Consider the following 15,129-nt stretch of genomic DNA (forward strand, 5'->3'; position numbering starts at 1 on the left):
TTCTAAGCGCGAGATCTATAATGCTGATCCATGCAAGACTTCATTGCTAATAAGTTTCCTTTTTTTTTATTTTACTCGTTCAATAATTTTTGGTTTTCTAAAAGATGTTGGAGATAATAATGATTAGCAGAATTAGCTGGTGTTGAAGAAAGGTCCTCCCTCATCCAGGACATGTGAATTGAAACTTAATTTATTGGTGATTTTCTCCGAAAACATGTATTATCGAAGTGTTAATCAATAATCCAATAAATCAGTCATTAGATGGTCCGAAAATTTCCATGTAAAACCAGCAATATTGCAACAGAACAATTTTATTCAAAAGTTGAGAATTTCAATTCAAAATGAACGATGCTGGGCAATATGCGCCACCGAAAAATGATAATCAAAATATATTTTTCACCAAAATTTTCAAACTCTTCTGCACACGAATTCTTAACAACTCTATCGTTTAGGTTAGTTAATGTCTCAGACTGATGGTAATAAGGAGAAACTATTTTTTGTGTCTTCAGACACAAAGCATTGAGGACGTAAACGCCGAAATTACGTTGGAATGAGTCATCTCGTACATAAAGGGCGGGCTCTTCTCCTCATCTATTGAGTCAATCTGAGAAACGAGGGCTAGATTATATTATTGTACGCACAAACTTTTGCGGGCAGACTGTGTCCAAGGGTTTGACGATCCCTCCCACGGCCATTTGCGAGTTGTGGTGCCTGCATATCATGTGGTGGGGCTTGACAGTGGGCTCTGTTAAACCTCTATAAAAAAGCTGCATGTATCCGCAAGTAGGCTCCACCAAGCCGACCGTGTGCCACTCAAAGCGCACAAGCCCAAGTCCGACGAGACAGGAGGTTTGCACAGACCCAATAAGCCGACTTAAAAAACAACCATTACGAACGACATAGAAGATAATACGACTGCATATTATCGGCAACGACCTAGGCGACGAATAAAGGATCACGATTGGAAGATCACTGCAAGTCGCTAGGCTTCGCAGGTTGCGACAGGATTATCTACGATGAATTTCATCCCCCACAACTTCGACGTCGTAGCGCTATAGGAAATCTGCTGGACAGGGCAGAAAGTGTGGAAAAGCGGGCATCGAGTGGCTACCTTCTACCAAAGCTGTGTCACCACCAATGAGCTGGGAACCGGCTTCATAGTGCTGCGCAAGATGTGCCAACGCGTGATTGGGTGGCAGCCAATCAACGCAAGAGAATAAAATGCCGTTTCTTCAACTATAGCATCATCAACGTGAACTGCCCACACGAAGGGGGAACCGACGACGAGAAAGAAGCGTTCTATGCACAGTTGGAGCAGACTTACGATGGATGCCCACTGCGGGATGTCAAAATCATCATCGGTGACATGAACGCTCAGGTAGGAAGGGAGGAAATGTATAGGCCGGTCATCGGACCGGATAGTCTGCATACCGTATCGAACGACAACGGCCAACGATGCATAAACTTTGAAGCCTCCCGCGGAATGGTAGTCCGGATCACTTTCTTCCCCCGCTACATGGAAATCACCTAATCCAGTAACGGGAAACCAAATCGACCACGTTCTATTCGACGGCAAATCGAACGACATCATGAACGTCCGCACTTACCGCAGTGCGAATATTGAATCCAACCACTATCTCGTTGCAGTATGGCTGCGCTCAAATCTCTCGACGGTGTACAACACGCGTCGGAGTCGTCCGCCACGGCTAAACATTGGGCGGCTACAAGACGGTAGACTAGTCCAAGACTACGCGCAGCAGCTGGAAGTGGCACTCCCAACGGAAGAGCAACTAGGCATCTCTTGAAGATGGCTGGAGAGATTTGTAGCAGCGCAACCGCTGCACTAGCCACGGTGCTCCTGGATCAGAGAAACGACTGGTATGACGGCGAATGTGAGCAGTTAGTTGAGGAGAAGAATGCAGCATGGGCGAGATTGCTGCAACACCGCACGAGGGCGAACGAGACACGATACAAACGGGCGCGGAACAGCAACTACCGCGCAATAACATTGCTGAACGCCGCCTACAAGGTACTCTCTCAAATTTTATGCCGTCAACTAGCACCAATTGCAAGGGAGATCGTGGGGCAGTACCAGGCGGACCACGGACCAGGTGTTCGCCATTCGCCAAGTACTGCAGAAATGCCGCGAATACAACGTGCTCACACTAAGGGTATGCGATAAGACACTTTTTGCTAACGAAACAAAACGAAATTTAAATTTGCTTCGGAGACTTCGAAACGATACGAAATCAAGGTCCACTGTTTTCGGAATTTTACAAAACGAAACGAAATTATATTTTTTCCGCGGAATTTTTTTTATTGAATTGATTTTACATTATGAACGCAATTCTGATTTCATTTTTGGAAGTCAAATAACTGCTTTGCGATCAAAAGCATTATATTAACAGAAGAAGCAGTCTGTGATTAATTGCCGCCTTCCCGTTTATATACCATTGGCGAAAAGGCAATGCCCTAGCATCTGTGCCGCTTTCAAAGGAATTCATCATGGAGTGTGTGCCCCCGAATCTGATCAATTTTATATCAGTAAGGATATACAAATATAGAAATTGTGGGATTATTTGGTATTCTGATTCAAATCCTGTTAAAAACCTTATTTCACTTTAAAAATTATGTGATTATGCTGAAGCATACTTTATATTGACTTATCAGCGCACAATGGTCGGATTCGTCAAATTTCACGACATAAATCGATAATTCGAAAACCATCCAAAACCAAAACCAGCATCAAAAATTTCAATCGTAATCTGAAAGTATACATGCAGGCCAATCAAATCCATGGTATTTCATTTGTCCATGTTTGTCCACTTTTGTTTGATAATCATATTAGTTTTGGTATGAAAAATCAGCGATTCGATGGGAAACACATATACCATATCTCTGATTTGTTCAATATTTGGTAGAATCATTCTTTTTCGAAAATAAATAAACTCACTTTTTAATTTTGTCCGATTTCGATCCAGGGTGGTTGAAAATAACAACATTTTTGAAAAAATATTTCTTTTAAAACATAATTTATGAACTACTGGATCAATTATCAATGTTCATGGAATTACATGTAGTCATTGGCGACCCTCACTTAGAAACAGTGAAAATGAAATTATTCTGAGAATTAGCCATGAAAAACCAACTTAAATTTTATGATTTTGTATTTCGCCACAAAAGTAGCGCTCTTAAGCATTTATTTCATGAGAACACCTTGAAAATCGTTCCAGTTCCAGTTAAAATGTCAAAATGATTTTTTCGACTTCTTTTTATATGAGTTGATTTAAATATTTTAGATAAAGAACGATTCTTTGTGGGCTTTGTGGCCGTACGGTTAGCGCCGTCAATAGTCTAGAGGCATGGACTATGGAGCGTGGGCTCGATTTCCGCCTCGGTAAGAAGGAAACTTTTCGTGATCGAAAAATTCTGGGTATTATATGTCCTGTCAGTTGTCTTGTCTTTTATTCTACCAAATATTGAGAAAATCCAAAAGATGATATATGTGTTTCACCCTAATTTTTCGTACAAAAATAATACTATCATCAAACAAAAGTGGACAAAGATGGACAAACGAAATACCATGGATTTGATGGGCCTGCATATATACTTTCAGATAACGATTGACATTTTTGCTAATATTTGCTACTAGCTGCAGTAGAATGCTCAGAAAAATATCACTTTTTTTCATGAAAAAACGCTTATAATATGCTTGAAAATGAAGCTATCAACCATCTTATGTAACCAAAAGATGCGCCATCCAAAGATCTTGAAGCGATGCTAAGACAGTTTTTGAAAATATTCTGAATTGATGAAAAGGAAGCTAAAAACAATTTTTTCGGGACCACCCTATCTAAATTTAGCAATTTAGTCATAAAACATCACCTATATGAGATAAAATAAATGTTTATTAAGCAAAATGCTTAGAATTAAATTTTCTACAACTTTGTAGAACTATATGAACTCCTAACTCAAAAGGGTAAAAAAATACATTTCCAAAAAATTCAGCGGAGAGCCACCCTAATGACAACTTACACCAAAAATAGATCTCTTCTTGTAGATCATTTCTTCTGAAGACGTCAAAACTCTAACAATGATGGTATCCGAGTTATTGATTTATGTCGTGAAATTTGACGAATCCGACCATTGTGCAGCGTGGTTTTATTGTATTGAGCTAACTCAAAACCAGAAAATGAATGCATAGATTTTAGTTTTTATCTAGGGGATACTTATTTTATCAACATCTGCCAGGCGTATACAAATGCGTATTAGTCATGCGTTTAATCCTGGTTTGAGGCCTAAGAGGTGAAGAAGTCAGCCTTCAATAAGAAAGAGCTGCTCTAAATCCACCCCTAGCGCCCTAGGAATCCACGCCACGGATTTGCTTATTTGACAATGTTTCATATCTGATTACATTTACACTCTGATCCTGACGTCTTACACGACCGTAAGAGACAATATGGTTTAAGCCAAATTTTTTTTTCGAAATTCCGTAGAATTCTGTTAAATTTCGTTAAAAGTTAGATGTTTGTAGCGAAATTTTTGTAATTTTACGAAACAAAATCAAGAAATCATATTTCGCCATGCTCCAATTCCGCGGAATTTCATTTCGAGCCACCTGAAGCCACGATTTTTTTCGCGGAGACGAGCCAGCCTCGGGCTGAAGTCTCCCTAATAAAAACACAAAAAAAAAGATTTTTTTTCGAAATACCGCATATGCTCATCTATTTATCGACTTCAAAGCCGCATATTATACAATCGATCGAGACCAGTTATGGCAGCTAATGCACGAAAACGGATTTCCGGATAAACTGATAAGGTTGATCAAGGCGACAATGGATCGGGTGATGTGCGTAGTTTGAGTTTCAGGGGCATTCTCGAGTCCCTTCGAAACGTGCGGAGGGTTACGGCAAGGTGATGGTGATGGGTAATACGAGGGGCAGGGATCGACACAAGTGGTGCGATTTTCACGAAGTCCGTCCAGTTATTTGGTTTCGCTGACGACATTGATATCATGGCACGTAACTTTGAGAGGATGGAAGAAGCCTACATCAGACTGAAAAGCGAAGCTAAACGGATTGGACCAGTCATAAACACGTCGAAGACGAAGTACATGCTAGGAAGAGGCTAAGAGAGGACAATGTAAGCCACCCACCACGAGTTTGTATTGGTGGTGACGAAATCGAGGTGGTTGAAGAATTCGTGTACTTGGGCTCACTGGTGACCTCCGATAACGATACCAGCAGAGAAATTTGGAGACGCATCATGGCAGGAAATCGTACGTACTTTGGACTCTGCAAAACGCTCCGATCGAATAGAGTTCGCCGCCGTACCAAACTGACTATCTACAAAACCCTTATTAGACCGGTAGTCCTCTACGGACACGAGACCTGGACGATGTTCATGGAGGGCCAACGCGCACTGGGAGTTTTCGAAAGGAAAGTGCTGCGTACCATCTATGGTGGAGTGCAGATGGCGGATGGTACGTGGAGGAGGTCGTTCACACCGCGAAAATCGTAAGACTGCGATGGGCCGGGCACTTAGCCAGAATGTCGGACAGTAATCAGGTGAAAATGGTTCTCGACACAAGAATCTGACGAGAACAAGAAGGCGAGGTGTACAGCGGGCAAGGTGAATCGATTAGGTGGAGGACGATTTGCGGACCCTCCGCAGACTGCGTGGTTGGCGAAGTGCAGCCATGGATCGTGCTGAATGGAGAAGACTTTTGTGAATTGCACAGGCCACTCCGGCCTTAGTCTGGTAATAAATGTACAAACTTTCTTCTGGAAGGAGAGCTATTTATCCCGTGGATTCACATAAATGTCTCTGCTTATGGAACCACCTCAACCATTTTAGCCCTTCATACAGGAGTTTGATGAGAAACATACAATAGTATAATCATGATCAAGTCGTTTGTCAGATATGGCCAGTGTTATCGGCAGGTGCCTAGCTACAACAGATGATAGTATCGCCATCTTCATCTCGATAGCCTCGCTATCTCGGTATCTCTCTATCTCGAAGTGTTCTGTTCAGGATTCTCTCTCCCTATGTCAATATTTTCAAATTTCTAGGCTGCTAAAATAACAAACATATCCCGAGTAGAAGAAAATAACTGAATAATATCAAATGTTGATAAGATAGCAAAATGAGCTATTAACATGATTGATATATGAGATAAAAGATCAGCCCATAATATCAATATTTTGCACTAAAATATCATGAGAAGATCAAGCTATGCTATTTGTAATAAGTGATCAATATCATGTGCCATTAGTTTGTTCTTATCCATAGCATATCTTGATATTTAAATGATATTTCGGTGCAATTTTTTGATATTGATGCCTGTTCTTTTATCTCTTATATCAATCAAGTCCATATCAATGTTTGTTATTCTGTTCATGGCTTCTGCCCGGGATCCAAAACACGAAATGGCATTTGTGTTGTTGTCGTTTTTCATAGCAGAGCGATTCCAAGCAACAGCATCAAAATTTAAGAAAATTTTTAATTCATGATTTTCTATTGAGTTGAAACTTTGCACAGTTTTTCAATTTCATCTAAATCGTCATTTTTCGATATCAAATCTTCATATTGAGTCACGACTAACTTTTCAAAAGGGTGTATGTGAAAATGGTTCAAAAATATTCAAAGAGCTGCACAGCAAAAACGGAATGTTCGATTGTTATGATTTTTTCAGCAAAGTTAGACAACTAAATGGTGAATCTTAAAAAAATGTACATCGTAAAAAATTTTTTGTATCATTTTTGTCACAAAAACTCAAATATCTCAAAACCCTATCTTTTTACGAACGTATTTTTTTAGGTAAAACGGTCCATTATATTAGCTATCTATCATTAAAATTTGGTGATGGTAAACTAATAAACAAAAAAGTTATGACATTTCAAACATTTCACAATTTTCACAGACAGTAAACAAAAAAAATTTCCGTGTATTTTTTTTCAAGAATCGCAGTTTGATGCTGATTTTATTGTTAAGGGCCTTGCGTGAGTTAAACAAGTTGTTTGTATGATATTCCATATTTATGTATTCATCGATATTATGTATATTATATGTATAAATATTATATGTATAAATAAATAAAAATGAATTAATATTATCCTAAGTATTAAATTAAATGTGGCAGTTACACAATGTTGTTATAGAAACTCTAAGAGTTTTGGGTTTGAATTTTGGTATGGGTTATGATATATGATATAAAATATCGAACACTTTTGAATTATTATCAGCACAGTTTGAGTATAGTTTTGCTTTAATTTTATTTTCCGACAATGGAATGAAACAGTGAAATTTTTGGGTTCCTTGGATCGTTTTCGCGTTATTAAATTGCTCGCTGAGCTCTGAAGCCTTTATTTCGTACTCTTCAGTAGTAGTAAAACAAAATGATAATTTGGTTAAATCTTTTCTTTTCTACGATTTGCCCAATCAAAAGTTCTTTCGCAGTTTTAATTGGATGCTCACGTTCTTTGGCTAAACTTGCTCTTGTGGCCATGCGCTTTATTGTTCCTCCAATAGCATCACAAGGACCTTTGCCATGTGATGTAGCAAAAATGCCATTCTGCATCAATTCCGTACATTGATTTAAATTGACATAGGCTCGAAAAATTCTTACGATTTTTGTACTGCGACGCTGCTCCATCAGACATGAAATATATCTTTTTGACTTCTTTATGCTTATCAACGCGTAAAAGTTAATCATTTTTTCAATGAACAAGTTTACGGATACTGAATCGTGTCTTAAATCTTCGGAAATTATAATAAAACTTAAGTGTTCAATTTGCGTACTTCCATTAAAATAAATAACGAATGGATGAATTGTAGCTTGTTGTACGTTCCAGTGATGGGACTGCACTTCATCTTGCAATACAAAGCTGTAATTTTCACAAAATCACAAATGACTAAAAATTCACCATTTTGTAATGTATTTTTCGTATTTTTTAAAAAGCTGGATTGTTCTGTTTTAATGAAATCGTGAGGGATTAAACTTTCTAATTTCAAGCAAAAATATGACACAAACTCATCTACAGGTTTTACAATAGTTTCTATGTCACACCTATCTGTGGTCACCCATTGCTCAAATGATAACTGATCAATATATTTTTCTTCAAACTCAGCGAATAAAGTATTTTCCAATGATGAAGAATCTGGACAATCCGAACAAGATCGTAGATAGCAATTTGATGTTGTATTTTCACACAAAAGACTACCAGTTAACATTTTAATATCCTTTGTTAAATTGATTCTTTTCAAACTATGTAAAATAAGATTAATATTCTCATGGGTTGTGCACACACACACATTATGTGTTCCTGAATTGGAAAGAAGCTTACATTGCCTTGGCCGAAGGCTTGCAAATGAGGAAAAACCTATTTTAATATTATCGTGAATTTCCTTGAAGCGTGTGTACGCTTCTTTCAAAGTCGTCATCATTAATCGTTTTTGGATTGCTTGACGCTTTCCATCTTTTTTACTGATACATAATCTTTTGACCAGGCATAGCTCGACTTACTTCATCATCTTCAAAATATTGAACTACTATTTCTTTTGTCTCATCTGTTAATGCAGTACTAGACCTAGTATTTTTGTTGAAAGACAGTTATTCTTCAATTGTTTTGCCTCTTTTACTGTATTTCTATTGGTTTTGAACTCATCAATGGCATCCTGAATAGACCACGAACTTGGCAGCATCGACAAAATCAATAAGTTTTCTTTCCTTGTCGTGGCTGCATTCGAGAACCTTTCCTTCATATTTATAATTACCTCATCGTAGTCTGTATTTTCCACATCATCAGGTCCTAATTTGAAGAGGTTTCTTCGTACAGCTTCGTTTATTTCACGGTATTTTTTCTCCGGGTAATAAACGTAGTCCATCTTACTCCATTTAATCGGAGTCACTTTTATCCCAGCTATGCCCTCGTTAAAGCGTTCGATGTTGACCTTTTGGATACACTCATCTTCCGATTGATTTGTTGAAACAGATTTCGCTGATGGTACGGTGGCAAGGCTCTCAGCACTTAATACTTCTGGTAATTCCTCAGTTGTTGTCGATACATCTGGCAATTCCTCAGTTGCTGTCGTTTTCGAACTTCCTGCGCTCTGCTCAACCGATGATATACAGATTGCTCTTTTGTCAACGTTTAGACGGCAGGACGTGCAAATGCGTAAATTCCCGAGCAGGAGAAATTGGCTAAATAATACTTAATTCTGTTATTGATACCTTACTCTGTTATGAACTAGCCCTACATAAGAGGTAAAATACCAAAGGAATAAAAACTAATATGCACAATACTTAAGCCATAACAAACTCAGCTATTAAATTGAATTTCAATACCAAATGCATAACCAATTATTATTCGTTTGGTATTGAAATACCTAAGCATGGTATGCCTCAAGTATTCTGCATATAAATGTTTGGTATTATTTTTTGGTATTTTACCTCTTATGCAAGGCTAAATCATACCAATTTCTGTTATCGAGGTCGTCACTCCTGCTCGGGTTTGTATTCAATGTGGACATTGGAGCATAACCAGTCGCTTTCAGTTTATCTATGGTGCTTTCGGTGAGATTTCGTAACTCTTTTGAACACTTTTTTCCATCAAACGGCCTACAACAGTTGAGAAAGCGGCTACTCATGTTGTTCGTAATATTTCAATAAACAAAATCACTTTTAAGTTTTTACTGACTAGTTTGGTGTCATTTGCTTGACTGAAGAAAAAAATTACTATAAGATCTTTAACAACCTTGGTAGGGTAAAACGTCCTATCGTTGTGGTATGCCCTAATGTTGCGGTAGTGTTAAAGTAGTTCATTCTGGATATAATACCATTGAAAACAATTGTGGGTACGCTAAAACTCTTTGAATTAACGACTAGAACAGCTTTTGTTTGACAAAATTCCGTTCAAAATGATGAAAAATCAACATTTTTCGTTAAAAATTTGAATCCCTTGAGCCTATTATTGCGGTAGTGCTAAGGTCCTATTGTTGCGGTATTGCTCTCCATAAGAATTACATGCAATACCGCAACAATAGGACTGACCTTCAAAAAATATCGCAACGATAGGCAACTGCGTCCTATTATTGCGGTAGTTTGTTTTAATTGTGATAAAAACAAAACAACATAAGTTCAGCACAATTCACGTAATATTTACGAAACTATAGTTAACGAGCATCCTATTCAACTACTACAATATGGAAATCGACCAACAGGTAATTTTCGAAGAATTTTTGTAATCAATTTTATTTTGACACGGTGCTTAACCCCTCCATAATAGGTCGTTTTACCCTAGTAGTATTTTTTTTGCTTTTTCTTGAGCATTGTCATGGTATGTACCTATCATGCATTTGTTGTTGTTGAAGATACCCGTTTCCTCCCGATCATAAAGTCTATTCTCTAAGAGGTATATTTTTGCAGGTAAACTATAGACGTACACGTGTATATAAATCTTTGATTTTGCAGCTTTTGTCTTAAAAATAACATTTCTGATATGTTTCTATCAACGTTATTATCAACAGGTTTCAACACTATTAAAAGAATTTTTCGCCAGTCACGTGCAATGAAAATTATGACACTATCAATACTTTTGATCACAACACTGGATCGTGTCTAAGTTTCTTATAGATGCTATGAATAATTAAATCAAAATATCATGAAAACAACTTGTTTAAATCACGTCCCTTAACAATAAAATCTGCATCAAACTGCAATTCTCGAAATAACTTACACAGAAAAAATTTTTTTACTAAATGTGAAAATTGTGAAATGTTTGAAATGTCATAACTTTTTTGTTTATTAGTTTACCATCACCAAATTTTTATGGTAGATAGCTAATATAATGGACCGTTTTCCCTAAAAAATTACGTTCGAAAAAGATAGGGTTTTGAGATATTTGAGTTTTTGTGACAAAATGATATTTTTAAAGGCAAAAAATTTTTTTTACTGTGCACATTTTCTTAAGAATCACCATTTAGTTGTCTAACTTTGCTGAAAAATCATAACAATCGAACATTCCGTTTTTGCTGTGCAGCTTTTAAATATTTTTGAACCATTTTCACATACACCCTTTTGAAAAGTTAGTCGTGACTCAATATGAAGATTTGATATCGAAAAATGACGATTTAGATGAAATTGAAAAACTGTGCAGAGTTTCAAATATTTTCGAAATGGTCGCTCAGGATCGACTGACATGCCCCCGTGGAATGCCTCAGCAACTAGTTTTTTTTTTCGATCTAGTACCCATATCAATTTTTATCCCATTCTTCGATCTCTCCTTATCTCGATGGTCTCATGATGTGGAGAGCCGACTGTATTAAGGTAAGACGCCAGGCAAGCCTCGTTGGATAAACGTACAACTCGTGCTAAAAAATCATCTTTTTGCAACTAGTTGCACAAACTACTATTTCACGCTCCATTTGATTTAATTTAACTCGGTATTTAACCATCGCTAACGGCATATGTTGTTTTTGAAAGACACCTGGGATATCCATATTTATAATATCATAACTAAAGTCTTCTTTTCTTGTCTTCAAGGAATATAACCAGAAAAGTATTTTTGTAAGAATGTAGTGTCTTGAACATGAAAATCATCTCGGGACAGCTTGTTAGTCGTCGATTAACCGCGACCTCCTATGGCTACGACCATACTGCGTATACGCCATTCTCCAGAAATTGTGTTAACGAGTAGAACTTATCGAGCTCTTTAACAGAAAACAGTTGTAATTTGGCGCATACCGTTTTGACCCCAATCCCAAACAGACTCATATTCCGAACTCTCGTCACATGTAGATTAATCCGGATAATTTCGTTATTATTGCATAAATGAACTAATTTCCACGGCAGGCGTACAGATGAAGGACATTATTATTGACAATTTAAGACAAATTAAGGAGAATAAAATCATTCAATATTGACAGTTACAATCAATAAAATATTATTAACAAGCACTACCCGATGGAAACAATTGATCAATTGAAACTGTACTTAAGTGTTTTGCAAATTACGGCAGCACAGGTCTGGTCCAAAGACAAGTTTCAAAATTATTACTTAATCGAAATCACTGATGAAAGTTTTCCTCATCCGTATTTTTGTTAACGTACGAACGCGCTTTAGAACGAAAATTGGTGGGCAACTTTCGAAGATCGTGCCAGTAGAGTTATTCGAGTGATTTAAATGGAGTAATACTAATTTATTTTATGTTTCACAATGATGTTTATTGTTTCACTATGATGTTCCACTAAATAATAATGAAATGTGTTTCTTTTTAAACAAAACTGTCCCTCATCCCCATTTTGTTTAATTTTTTTACACAGGGTGACATGAGCGATTCGTTCTCTCGCAGACGCAGCAGTTACAACATAGAATATGTGCGTGCCCCTAAAGGTGGAGGTAGTGCATCTAAGGTACGTGAGAGAACAGTTTTTTTTATTTCGAAAATACAATCACCTAAGTTAGATTAAATTTGTATCAGGGATCTTTTTTTTTCACTGACCACTAAAACAAAATACTAATAAACAAATTGGTTCAAACAGGTCGACTTGCTCAAATCTGCACTAGAAATCAACCACAAGGTGTCCCAGCCGCATCTCCGAAAAGAAGGCAAAGCGTCAGATCAGTCGCTCAACTCCAAGTGGGCCGATAGCGCTCCCCGTCTGAATCCCTCCAAGAACATCTCGCAGCCGATACTCGGCGCCGTGGTCGATGAGGTAAGTATTTCAGATGTTGAACAAACTTATTCTGTGTCCTGCTTTCGCTTTGTGGCATTCCTTAGGGGTAGATTTGTCCGAAACTGTGTAACCAGGAAATTGATTGGCTAACCAGCGCTCTACGGTTGTGAAACCCCACCGCGCTTGATACTGAATTTGTAGATCTATTTCAGAAATTGTTCGGAGGAATCACACGGAATGGACGAATTGTGCAACCGCTGTTTAGTTAAAACAAATACCTTAGTAATTTCTTTCGATCATAATCAGGTAGGACCACCGTCTTTGCTGACTCGGCAACGGAAAAAGCACCACCAGAGTGGTATTCTGGTAATAAAAGCCAGCAGTCATGATGCTGATCTGGATCTACGCAATTATCTGCGGGTAAACTGAGCTTTGTAGTTGTCCGTCTGCTGTTGCTTGTCGCATGCCAATTGTGAATGTTTTTGCATGGTGGGAAAATTCTTTCTTTGTGAAAAGCATTTGAAACTGACACCGAACCTATTTCATCGACAGGAAACTGACCGTCGTGACTCCATAACGGAGGTGGACACCGAACATTACAAGGCGGAACTGGCCAAACAAGCGAGAGCCCACGTGCTGAACGACATTCCTGAGCGTCCGGTGGAACCGAGCGACATGGTTGGCCCCACACCGACGGAAACCACTGGCACAAGCATAGCGAACAACGGGACCACCGAAAGTAAAACTTGAAAGTAATTAATCGCTGCCAAGGTACCTGCACCACACCGCGTCAACTGGTTGATCGATTCAAAACCGGAGGGTCACTTATCCTACATCTTTTAAAATGCTGTCATTATTTTCCCTTCCGCGTACTATCTCAGTATGATTCAACTGGTTGATGCTCTTTATTTCTTAGTGGCGATCAATTAGAATTTGTTAACACTTGTTGCCTGTAAACTGGCACATAATAAAATAATTTAGAAAATGAATTTCAATTGTTTTACTCCGAAAGAATTTCATAGTTGGAATAATTTCAGATTATTCACATTTATTATATTTTTCAGAAAAATCAAAAATAACTTCACAGGAAACAAATGCAATACAAATTCTGTCACGCCAATTCACGCCTCCGCCGGATAAGATAATTTTCGGTGTGACGCCAATTACGCCACCGCTGTCGAGCAAAATTGGGACTAACGCCTTCTTCAACTATTTTACTTACCGTTTCTGGATTTTTTGAGGCATAAAGGATATATCTCAAACAGAAAAACAAAAACAAATACTTATTTTAATAACAATTTATCATTTATTTAATCATTCTTGGATTTGTTTTACTTCAATTGTATTACTTAAGTAATTACTCTGTGGCTGTGCTTCCATTATCAGTAGTAAACCTGCTTAGAACTATCGTAGCCCCTCTTGGTACAGTTAACAAATAATTTTCTTCTAATTAGTTAATTATTATTGACACTTCTTTCGGTTGGAATATCTTCTCTTTCGCATTCTCGTTTATGGCTCTGAAACTTACTGCTAACGATAGGTGGCTTTCCTCCCAGAATTCCGTACACCAAAGCCATTTATTGTGTTATGCGTTCATTGCCATTGGAATGTATTTTTTTTGCTCTGAATAGTCGATTACAACTGAATGATGCTGCTGTCAGTGCTCAATTGTTTCAAATAATAATCAAATTACGCTGAATTGTTTGTTTACCTCGTAACAGCTCGTAACTGCTTTCGAATATTTCCATTGTGTAATTTGTACTTCAACAGTGAATTGTACGTAGGCGAAAGGATTTTCGATTGTTATTTAATTTAAGTTATATTTACTTTTTCCTGGATCTATATCCTGCAGCAGTGCCCACTTGCCTTCACAATTGAAACTTTTCAACGTCATAATCATCATAAATGCGCCATGTTTCCAAAAAGGGTTGAGTCGAACTCACATTTATTCCACGAAAGTGGTCGATAATTGTTGGGAGGTAATTATATTGGGGTTCTGCCTCATTTTTTTTTCTTCGTAAATTCAATTTTCCAAGCAAATTAAAAGTTGAAGCTCATTTCGATCCACAAACTTTCAAAGCAGCATCTTGAGAATGTTTGTTGGGTTTTATGAATGAGAGACGATTCTCACTGTGATTTACGGAATGGAAAGCGATTCTGAGTAGAAGTCGGTAAGTGGACGAAATGGTCACTGATGGCCCAATATTTGAACTTTATAATAAAAGGGAAAAGAGTATCAATTATATGAGCATTTTAATTTGATTTGATAATGGAAACACTTAACGAAGTAATGTATAAAGGAAAAGGTTTGAAAATAGCATATGGAAATTGTGAACTCGTACGAACTAAGCTCAAAGTAGAAGAGGGAAATCAATAGCAAAGAAGAATAGAACCGAAAGATATACCAAGCGAGCGACAAAGGCAATTTTTTTTTCGTGATTTTCGTGAAGCACA

General features: G+C 37.6%; 1 protein-coding gene across 9 annotated transcripts in view; it reads left to right on the plus strand.

Moving 5' to 3' along the window:
* Positions 1 to 13,664, plus strand: part of LOC134212097 (uncharacterized) — a 152,728-nt gene extending 139,064 nt beyond the window's left edge. For 8 of the 9 annotated variants that reach the window (XM_062689631.1, XM_062689633.1, XM_062689636.1 and 5 more), the window contains exons 10-13: positions 12,322 to 12,411; positions 12,541 to 12,714; positions 12,982 to 13,095; positions 13,228 to 13,664. In XM_062689631.1, coding sequence (XP_062545615.1) covers positions 12,322 to 12,411; positions 12,541 to 12,714; positions 12,982 to 13,095; positions 13,228 to 13,425 — 576 coding nt within the window. In that variant the 3' untranslated portion in view covers positions 13,426 to 13,664. The remainder of the gene's footprint in view (positions 1 to 12,321; positions 12,412 to 12,540; positions 12,715 to 12,981; positions 13,096 to 13,227) is intronic. The other variant, XM_062689638.1, reaches the window with a different exon arrangement.
* Positions 13,665 to 15,129: the final 1,465 nt, after the last annotated feature.

This window comes from Armigeres subalbatus, chromosome 2 (genome assembly GCF_024139115.2).
Source record: "Armigeres subalbatus isolate Guangzhou_Male chromosome 2, GZ_Asu_2, whole genome shotgun sequence".
NCBI lineage: Eukaryota > Metazoa > Arthropoda > Insecta > Diptera > Culicidae > Armigeres > Armigeres subalbatus.